Consider the following 11,846-nt stretch of genomic DNA (forward strand, 5'->3'; position numbering starts at 1 on the left):
GTAATAAGGCAAGTGGTGGTGGTGGTGGTAGTAGGGATGGTAGTGGTGGTGGACAGCATCATCGACCTGCTAATGTTATGACCACCTCACACGTGACCCATGGACGTCCAGGTATATATTTATTCTCAAAGACCCGTACGGTGTATATTTTGTGAACCTGAGATAGGATGGTGGTGATGATGGTAGGGAAGGTGATAGTGATGGTGGTAGGGATGGTGATAGTGATGGTAGGGATGGTGGTAATAGTGCAGTGGTGGTAGGGATGGTAGTAACAGTGATGGTGGTAGTGATGGTGGCAGGGATGGTGGTTATTCGGCGACTTAATCCCTTGAGTACAATGTGCTAACCCCTTGAGTACGGTGACTTAACCCCGAGTACGATGTGTTAACCCCTTGAGTACGGTGACTTAACCCCTTGAGTACAATGTGTTAACCCTTGAGTACGGTGACTTAACCCCTTGAGTACAATGTGTTAACCCTTGAGTACGGTGACTTAACTGATCATACTTCACCCATCGGACTCACCAGAACCAATTAACGCAGCACTGTGCCCGTATACGCGTGGATTCTACCTCAGGAGGAGGTTGGTGGCCCCTCGCCTCGCTTGCTGACCTTGATTCGTCCGTGGTCACTCCTCACATGAAGCAAATTACGTACCTTGTTTATTTTTAACCTCTCTCTTTTTCTTTGTTTCTGTCTCTCTCTTTTTTTCTTTCTGTCTATCTCTTGCTTTCTCTCTCTTTCTGTCTATCTCTTTTCTTCCTTTCTCTCTCTCTCTCCAAAAGGTACTCGCAGGTGTATTGCTATGATACCCACAGGTGTGTTAAAGCTTCGGAATATATCAAAACAAAGTAATTTTTTTATCTTCCTATATGTAAAGCTAACGAACAGCTAAGGATATATTGTGTCTTGTTGGTCACCAATTATTATCAAGACGTGAATTGATGTTTTTACAGGTGGTGGTATGGGCGGTGGTGGTATGGGCGCGACCACAACATAAGCCAAGGTTGGATTCATACACAGACGATGATGAGGTGGTTGGAGTCCGTAATGGCAGGTCGCTAGTGTCCTCTTACCTAGGAATGGGGAGGAGGAAGAGTACTGGCAAACTCTCCTCCACTACCAAATTCACGTCACCTCTTCCTTTCACCACGACACTTCAGCCCATCCCACAGGAGTCCCCCACTATCCCAGCTGATGACCTTCCTAGACAGGTGAGTCACGGTGATGAACTGATTATTTACATTGATTAAGGTATCCCAGTTTATTTAACCTTAAGATTAACCATCCTAAAAACGAACCTAACCTAACTTAAACTGACTAAACTCCAACCCAACCTAACCTGACCTAACCAAATATAATCTAGCTTAAGTAAACCTAACCAAACCAAACCAAACCAAATATAACCTAACCTAACCAAATACAACCTAACCAAACCTAACTTAACCTCCAAGGTAATATTAAAGGAGGGTATTTAATCAGCAGGTGAACTATACTGGGGGAGCTAATCTTCAAGTGATCCTATATATGAATAATTTTATGTCAAGAGAGTTCGTTTTGGTTTTTTGAGCATTACTATCACAGCCACCAAGTTTATGAGCTTCAGTAGTTGCTGTGTCTAAAAAAAAAATACAAATGGGTTCCACTTAGACAATTTACTAAGTCTAATCACCACAAAACTATTTTGATAACTAATGGGTAAGAATCTTGTTGGGATAGATCATTTACTCTTAAAAACTAACTTTCTGTTATCTAAAATGTTAGTGAAACTCGTATATGATGTTATATTCACTCAGACGTTACCTAATTTGTGTTCCCAGTACTGAGGAATTGACAACGTAGTATTAACGCGATGGCTGTAAAGGTAACTGATATATTTTTTTTTAATCAATTGAAGAATAAACACCTACCTCTACATGGAGGGGTGGGGGTAGAGTTAGGGTGGTTAATCTTCATGTGGAATAAATTAGGATGCTTAATCTCCAGCTAATCCGTTTTTTAATATATTTAAAAATATAATTCTCTCTCTGGTTCTTCTCACAGGATGGGGTCGTAGACAAGCCTCCCGTCAAGGGCTCAGTCGAGGCTCCTCAAACTGTTGCTGAGGATCATGAACAGGAAACCTCAGCTGAAGAAGGGTCTCCAACCCAGAATGATTCTCCAACGACGGATGAGTCTCCAACCCAGGATGATTCTCCAACGACGGATGAGTCTCCAACCCAGGATGATTCTCCAGCAATGGATGAATCTCCATCCCACGATGCTTCTCCGGCGATGGATGAATCTCCAACCCACGATGCTTCTCCGGCGATGGATAATTCTCCAACCCACGATGCTTCTCCAGCGATGGATGAATCTCCAACCCACGATGCTTCTCCAGCAATGGATGAACCTCCAACCCACGATGCTTCTACAGGGATGGATAATTCTCCAACCCACGATGCTTCTCCGGCGATGAATGATTCTCCAACCCACGATGATTCTCCAACCCACGATTCTCCAGTGATGGATGATTCTCCAACCCACGATGATTCTTCAGCGATGGATGATTCTCCAACCCACGATGATTCTCCAGTAAAGGAGACTGAACCTCACGTCCAGGAAGGACCTCAAACCAAAGGTGATACAAACGACAAAGGATCTCCGCCAGTCCAGGAAGCGTCCCCGGAGAGAGAGGAGGAAGCTTCGACTCAGAGAGAACTTCTAGAGTCTAATGAGACAAAGTCAAGTGGAGGACTTCCAACCCAGGATGAAACTTCAGGCGAAGAGGACGCTGAACCCGGTGTCGAAACTGATGAAGCCCAAGTCAAGAAGATGGCGGGAAGAGAACTCGAGACTCTGAAGAGTGAGGATGACGCGGCTCCAGTGATTGGCGAGGACGTGGTGGACACCGTAGCTGAAGTCTCTGCCAATTTCAAGGTGATGCCGATCGGTGCCGAAGAAACACCTGAGACGGACAACGAACCTGCACAGAAGACGAAAACCAAACCGGAGGATGACTCACCAAAAGTTGATTCTGAATCCGTACCAGAGGCCAAGGAAGAGTCACCTGCAGACGAAGAACCAGAGGAAGGTGAAGAGGAGACAAGTTCAGAACCAATAGTGGAAAAGAACTTGGAGGCTGAGGCAGAACCAGTAGGTCAAATTGAAGGGAAACAAGAGAGTGATTACGACGCGACATCAGGAGGTGGAGTCCTGTCTGAACTCGTAATGGTAGACCAGTCTGAGAAAGAATCGGTAGTCGAAAAAGAAACTAAAGCTGAATTTGAATCAAACGCTGAAGCTGAACCTCATGCTGAACCTGAAGCTGAACCTCATGCTGAACCTGAAGCTGAACCTCATGCTGAACCTGAAGCTGAACCTCATGCTGAACCTCATGCTGAACCTGAAGCTGAATCTCATGCTGAACCTGAAGCTGAACCTCATGCAGAACCTGAAGTTGAACCTCATGCTGAACCTGAAATCGAATCTCATGCTGAACCTGAAGCTGAACCTCATGCAGAACCTGAAGCTGAACCTCATGCAGAACCTGAAGCTGAACCTCATGCTGAACCTGAAACCGAATCTCATGCTGAACCTGAATCTCATACAGAACCTGAAGCTGAACCTCATGCAGAACCTGAAGCTGAACCTCATGCTGAACCTGAAACCGAATCTCATACAGAATCTGAAGTCGAACCCGAAGATAATTCTGAGCCAGAACCAGAAACTCATTCAGAACTTGGGGTAGAACCGGAAGCCGAACCAGGAACCAATACTGAGACAAATCCTGAAGTAGAGGGCGAAGAGAAAGTTGAGAGAGAATCTGAAGCCGAACCTCATGTACAACCCGAAGAGGAAGGTGAAGCCAAAGCAGAGCCTGAAACCGACCATGAATCACAGCCTGAAACAGCTCTCGAGTCAGAACCCGAAGACGAAGTAGTGACAGAACCTGTACACGAGGCTGAAGGAGGAGTTGAAAACGAAAGTAAGCCGGAGAGCGGAGCTGTTGAAGATGTTGAACAACACGAAGGTGACGAGGCCTCATCTGATGGCGAGACAGACCAGATAACAAGCGAGAGTGAGCACGTCAAGGTGAGTGTCGACCCCGGCATGCTTCGAAGCGTAGACATGGACGACACCGACGTAGACGACATTAACAACATACAAGCTATTTTGGACATGGAGAAGGAATACAACGAAACAGTGGAGGGGGAAGAAGACTCACACCAGAACCCGCCTGTCACAGACACTCCCCCGGAGAATTTCCGAGATGTTTTTAATGATATAATCTTCTTGAGAAGTAGCAGTACCCCACCTGAAGGAGGGGACAACGACTCACCAGTGCCTGAGTCACCAGAGACGAATGGCAACCCCGGAAAGGACTCAGTCCATACCACTCATGATCACAAATTCCCCGACGTTGAGTCAGAACCTTGTGATTGTCAAGAATCAGGTGAAATAAAAGCAGCTCTTGAGAAGCTCGGTGCCATAAATGAAGACTCATCCAAGGAGAATTCTGACGATGGTGATTTACACGAACAAAAACCTGACGACAACGAGAACGATTCAAGCCACGAAGATAATCAAGACATGTCCTATAATTCAGGAAAATCATTTGCATCAGGTTCCAGCAAGCGAACAGTAAGTGAATATACCCAACCTGAGGTGGAAGTTAAAGACAAAAATTCCTCTGAAGAAGAAGGCAGCGAGGACACACAACAGGAAGTGCACGATGATGAAGAACCTGTGTTGACAATCGGCGATGATAACGAGATGACGAGGGAAGGTAAACAAGATGAAGAAACGACAACTGACAAGAAAGAGCTGGTGGTTGTAGCTACACCAGGAGAACAGAACGTCGACGATGACGTAAATGTAAAACCTACAGAAGGTAACGATGCTCATGAAGATAATGGTGATGATGATAGTGATGATGATGATGATGATGACTCGGGAGTGGCAGAACATTCGAATATGAACATGAGTGAAGGAAAAAAAGAGACAAATGTTGAAGAACCGTTGATGGATGAAGGTCATAGTGATAGTGAAGTTGATGGAGGTTCCTCTGAGGAGGTCGCTGAGAATACAGAAGCTGAGCATGACTCTGAGGCTTCAGAACCCAAAGAGGACCAGGCCACTCACGAAGCTCTGAAGTCACAGGCTAATAATGAAGGAAATTCAGGAGAGGAACTGACACCGAAGACTCAGTTGCTCACCAGTGTTCACTCACAAGAAACGGCGACAGATGAATCACACCAAAATACTAATCATAACTCTGACGAAGACCCACCTGTTGGTACCACTACAGCTGAGGACCGAGAGTACGAACTACAATCCGAAGCCGAACCTGAAACTGAATCTGAACCAGCTGACGTAGAATCCCAGGATGTCTCTGATTTTGAGGATCAGGAAGATTCAGAACATGAGATGGATGATGACAATGAAACACATTCTGACTCGGATGATTCTGAACAGCCCATGGAACAGGAAAAGACCACTGAGACGCCGGATTCTGAAGCCAATCCTTCCCCTGGACCTTACACAGTCTCTGAGAACGTCGAACATGAATCTAACCTGGAAATTAGAGCAACACACGAGTCTGAACCAATACAACACAACCCAGAGACGCCGAATGTTGAGGTTCACGAAGCCGAAGTCGAACATGGCAGCGGCGAAACTTCAGAAGAATTTGAAGCTGAGTCTGATAGAGCGTTAGCTGATGATCACGACGCAGATAATCCGGGTTTCGAAATGGATGCTGAAGTCACTCTGATTGAGGGTCTTGATCCCAATGCACCAAAGAAAGAGGAAATTACCGTCAGGAAATCTTCAGCACCCAAATCCTCTGAATCGTTTGATGAGAAAAATGAACCCGAAGGTGAAACCGAAACCAAACCACAATCCGACCCTGAATCAGAAATAAAGTTGGGAAATGGAGAAGAGGGGGAGGAGAAGGAGGAGGAAGAGGATGAGGATAAAAAGAACGAACCAAAATCAGAATTAGAGTCTGAACCAAAAACAGAACTTCGGATGAATGATGAAGCCAACTCAGGTCACGAAGCCAATGCAGAGCCGGAATTTAAATATGAGACCGAGTCTAAACCCGATGGCAAATCAGGGTCTGAACCCGAAACTGAATCAGAATCCGAAACTGAAACTGAACCACCGAAGTCTGATGCCGATGCCGAACAAGAGTCTAACCCTGAAATAGAACCAGAATCAGAACCAAAATCCAAACCCGAAGGTCAACTACAAATTGAATCTGACACGAAACGGCGAAAGTGTGACAATAAGACCAGGAAAGCAGTCATGAAGCCTAAGACTGAGCATAAGATGGAACGAAGACCTCAAGCTGAAGACCAATCAAGCCTTGAACATGAAGGAGAACCAACGACCGAACCAGAGGAAGAACCAAACAGTGCTCAAACAACAATTTCCACGGCCGAATCGAACAACGAACCAGGATCCGAACCCCAGGCAGAAGCTAAAGCAGAATCAGAGTCGGAACATGAAGTAGAACCCCTGACAGAATTCGAATCTCACCCTAAAAGGGAAGTCAAGGCTCATTCTGAAGTAGAACCCGAGTCTGAACCCGAACCTGAACATGAAGCAGAATCTGAGTCAGTATCTGAGTCACACCTTGAACCAGAACCTACTGATCACCTTGTAGCAGGACCTGAATCATTGCCCGATAGAGAACCCAAGTCTAATCACGAAGCAGAAGACGAACCGGAACCTGAATCAACACCCGAAGCCGAAGACGAATCGGAACCTGAATCAACACCCGAAGTCGAAGACGAACCGGAAATCGAATCTAAATCCGAAGCAGAAGACGAACCGGAACCTGAATCAACACCCGAAGCAGTAGACGAACCGGAAATCGAATCTAAAGCCGAAGCAGAAGACGAACCGGAACCTGAATCAACACCCGAAGCCGAAGACGAACCGGAACCTGAATCAACACCCGAAGCAGAAGACGAGCCAGAACTCGAATCTAAATCCGAAACAGAAGACGAACAACACAGTACCAAACCAAACACCGAAACTGAGAGTGAATTCTCTTTTGCTTTGAAAACCACATCAGAGGTTTCAGAATCCGAGAAGAACAGCGAGCTAAAGGTTGGACCAACACATAACTCTGATGATGAAGACGAAGGAGAAACAAGAGACGAGAATAATAATGAGGATGATGATTCTCTGGACGACGCTGCAGGAACAAACAAATCAGATCACGACAACGACCACGACAATGCCTCGTCCGATGCTGCTGGAGACGACACCGAGACTAGGAGTGAATCAGCACAGCCTCTAGGGAGCCAAGAATCGAGGGAGATGCTAACCTTGAGGGACCTCGTTCACACTACCATGATGGGAATCACAGTCGATCAAAACAAGGAGAAAAGAGTCGTCAACGATGACCCGTCCACGACGGAGGAGATGAAGGGTTCGGAAGAGGTCACGAGGAAGACGTCGAAGGAAAGTGTTACTACTGAAAAGCCACTTCTGAAGGTGCCAGAGGAGGTCACGGTGACGGGGTCGCTGTCAACCAACGTCGTGAGATTCAATGTATCAGGGCCAGAGGACGAGGGGAGCGGTGCTGGAAGTGACGAAGACGGCGGGGAACCGGATGCAAAGACATCTCATCAGCTTCTGGTGGCCAACTAGATGATGTGATATACAGTATATATATATATATATATATATATATATATATATATATATATATATATATATATATATATATATATATATATATATATATATATATATATATATATATATATATATATATATATATATGATTTCATAGATGTAAGCTATAAATTAATTGCCTTCTCTATGTCAAATTGAGAATGCTTCTTCACCATGTACAAAAAAAAATGCATGAAACAGTTATATCTTCATTGTTAATTGAACGGAAGCTCAGTTTCCACCCATAAGGTCTCAACGTGTACCACAGGGAACCACAACACCTTTTGCTCAGTGACATAATTATGAAATAACTCCGTGACCTTCAAGATCACATTAATGGATATTATATACAAGATCAAGATATTAAAACAAAAAATAAAGGCCGCAGTTGATGAAATAAATCTAAACACAGAGTTAAGTTGGGTTTGTGATCGTCGTGCGGCAACAAGACAAATGACGTGTTTGTTGATGTGTAAGATGGAAGGAGGGAGACTGTGTGTATCACGAGAGGGGTGAAGGAGGTATACTGGAAGGTGGCGGACACAGAGAGGTTATTGAATATTCGGTGGACAATAGAGAACATTACCATCAACACAACCTGTACCTCACACGACGGATGACTCTTATTCCGTAACACGTTATTGGTAGTGGTGAAAAGGACAATGTCGCCTAAGAGGTTCAGTTAAGGACCAGATAAGTGTGTGTGTATCAGTAGCAAACAGTATTATCTTATCTCGGTATATTCTTCGTCGACTTTTCTTTTGTGAATGATTTTATGTACGTCGTATTTCATGGAAGTTAATAACAGGAAGGAAGATTTGTTTAAGCTGGTGAAAAACTTAAGCCACCTCAGGCACATTAGACAAAAGTGTTCTCTTGTCTAAATCAACATAAACCTTTGCTGATAAGAGGTGAACAGCCACAAGGAATGTTTAACTACCTGTGCTGGCGTTGGTTCGTCTGATGTACGAACCTAGGAGAATAATGTACTAGTTGGATCCGAGGAAGGTTTTGAATCTCCAGTGAAGGAACGACTTACTCACCATCTGGGTAGATGTGATAGTGTTTTAAAGCAATAACACCCTTATTATTTATTTACCTGATCTAATAGACACATTGGGGGGAAGTAGATGTCATACTTGTCCGTCTGTCTATCTGTCCGTCTGTCAGTTCGCTCGTAGATACAACCTTTTCCAAACAATAAATGCCGTTCTTCGCTGGGCAATGCGATAAAAATTCACACACAAACTAATCACTGCAGTACTCATCTAGGCATTGCATTAGAACATCATATTACACAAGTCAACAACCTCAGTTCTACTCTTGAGCATTACGATAGAATTTCACCCAAATACCTTTTACCGGTAGAGAGAGATGTTTGTAGATCTTGGTAGTTATCAGGTCAGAGGTGTCAGGTCACAATGATTCTGTAGCAGCTGCTGTAGTTGTTTGTATCAAGGCCCTCAGTGCTCTGGGATGGACGAAGTTTCTTAGACTCGAGCCAGTCTCACAAATGAAGCTAGCGGTCTCAAAAATGATGCTAACGATCTTGAAATTCTAGAAATGTTCTCAAAATGCCACCATAACGATCTCAAAGACACAGAAATTTTACCCAAATGAGAAATTATGTTTTTATAAATATTGCCACAATCAACGAAAAAAAATACTCAGGTGTTCTAAAAAATGGAAGCGAGTGCTGTAAAAAAGAATACACTGCGTTCTCTAAACGAAACTACAATCTAAACAAAACACTAATACCAATTTATTTAAGAAAGTTATCAATGTTCTCAAGTTTAATGATGAAACTCGTTCTCAAAAAGACCACGAATGTTCTCAAGAAATATATGAATTCCCTGAAAAAAAAAAATAAACCACACTTCTCATACATCAAAGCTCGTTCTAAAAAATAAAAAATAAAAATAAAATCCTAGTAATAAATAAATTAGAAAATACATCACAATAGAAAGTTGACTAAATATCGGACAGCAACGTTCTGAAATATTACCACAACATCAACGCTTTCAGTACTAGCCATTAATCAACCGAACCTAACGTTGATTTCTTTGTAAAGTCGGTAAAACACAACAACTCTCTTTTAAACTACTCTTCTGCCACACATGATCTTGTTATTAATACATTAAACCAAAAATTGTAAACCTGTAATTACAAATGTTACCAAGTCTGAGCAAAAAAAAAAACAACGCAGAAATATAACCTGTGGTACCTAGTGAAGGCCCCAAGACAGTGTTGCCACGTCGACCGTCACCAAGGCCTCCCCCCCCCCTCCCTCTCGCAGGCTCTAAAACCCTATTTATGTACACAGTTTTGTAATAAAATTCACCGTTAAATGTAGTCTTGTTGTTTTATTAACTCCTTTATCGTAGAAATAATGTACTTACGATTTTAGTTTCCTGAAGAATATTTTGTATAGAGAGCTAAAATTAATTAATTTTTATTACAGGGACAAATTAACAATGAAATAAACTAATTAACACAGATATGTTTTTGTTTGGTGTCAGTTTATACATGAATAAAATACCTCGGTTGTTTAATTTCAGGACATTTATTGTACGTACACGTTCAAACAACAAAACAGACACATATCTACAGTACACATAATGGATAAAGCACAAACAAAATACTCTACTCTCACCTCACGAGTCACAGTAAGTCATATCGACCCCCTCACCTGGGAGACGATCACTCCACATCGTTACGCTTGGAGGAGCACCACGCGAGAAGGTGTCAATACTTTCGAGTTAACCCGACTGCATACCAAGGCAGACAAGCGCCAACGCCGGAAAGACGCGGCCGCCGCCCCTCCCGCACTAGATGTAGCCCACCACACGTGCAACATCTGTGGACGGCCCTGCCGGTCCCGTATCGGCCTCTCAAGTCACCTCAGAGCTCACCAATGAAGGTGACATCCTTAATAACTCATAACATTGCATCATAGCTGGATGATCGTAATACTCTTTTCTGAGTGACAACAAAGTAAGTAGTTATTGTGTAACTGAGTCTATACTAGTACTGCTGCTGGTGTGAGGGCGCGTGTTTTCCACACCTCATATTTCTCACTTCTCTTAGTTCTGTCACCTATTCTTTTGGTAGCATGGACATTCTTTTGGTAGCATGGTCGAGGGTCTAGGCACATGGGTATGGTAATTCTGGTATCAAGTCACTTGGACGGAAATTCAGGTAAAATACTGTGGGCGAAATGAATACACCTAAAGTACTCTAAGAACAAATTTATTAATATGAAATCAAAGGGGAAAAGATATAGTATTAATCATATAACTACCAAGCTCAACTCCTGGGCTTATTGCAAACTCAGTACTTTCTTCTTTACTTATTTTCTTATTTACTTATTTTCTTATTTCTTTACTCAACAGTAATTACTCAGATCTTACATTCTTAATGCACACAACATTACTGGTGTTACATTACCTGGCATAATAGAACCAGTTCCTTGGCCCTACTCACAATACATAGTACATGGCATTCATTGTAGATTACTTTACTCAACATACTCGTTAATAGTGACACTAGCATATACAGGGGTCCACTACCCAACATGGGATAATTATTTCCAACTAATTATCCTTAACATACATGTTACAACCCTATCTGTGGACATATACTTCCAAGGAGTAACCCAGGGTAGAACACTAGGGCTCACGACGGTTGTGTGGTCGGTAGTAGCCAGACACATGGAGAGTCTGGGGTCTGGCCCAACGAGGCAGTGAAGCACATTAATCAGGCCGCCTCGGTGCCATCGTCTCATATATGATCCCTCCTGGGTATCTATTACATCCGGGGCAGTTGTTGAATGGTTGAGCGATGCAAGAATCACAATGGGATCTGGAGAAACATTGGAGCAGCTTCAGGGAACGGACTGGGAAGCATGACAACACAAACAACTCTCTTGTCTAGACGACAGACGTATTTACGTTATATTACCTCTTACACTGGGTGAATGACAATTCAACTGTCAAAGCATGAACACTGATGAACACTGATATTCACTACAATTGACTGAATTAACTGAATGGCTACACATAAACATACCTGGAGTAACATTGGAGCAGCGTCAGGGAACGCTTTCCAGTTTTCAAGTTTAGAAGCTCCAAAAGTTGTTGGTAGCGAAAGGCAGAGCGGGGAAGATGACAGAGG

At 43.3% G+C, this 11,846-nt stretch overlaps 1 protein-coding gene across 1 annotated transcript in view; it reads left to right on the plus strand.

Annotated features, from left to right (window-relative positions):
* LOC121864021 (claspin-like) overlaps nucleotides 1-9,544 on the plus strand; it is a 25,669-nt gene extending 16,125 nt beyond the window's left edge. The window contains exons 2-3 of the mRNA XM_042362898.1: nucleotides 956-1,213; nucleotides 2,043-9,544. Coding sequence (XP_042218832.1) covers nucleotides 956-1,213; nucleotides 2,043-7,646 — 5,862 coding nt within the window. The 3' untranslated portion in view covers nucleotides 7,647-9,544. The remainder of the gene's footprint in view (nucleotides 1-955; nucleotides 1,214-2,042) is intronic.
* Nucleotides 9,545-11,846: the final 2,302 nt, after the last annotated feature.

This window comes from Homarus americanus, unplaced genomic scaffold (genome assembly GCF_018991925.1).
Source record: "Homarus americanus isolate GMGI-L3 unplaced genomic scaffold, GMGI_Hamer_2.0 scaffold36849, whole genome shotgun sequence".
NCBI lineage: Eukaryota > Metazoa > Arthropoda > Malacostraca > Decapoda > Nephropidae > Homarus > Homarus americanus.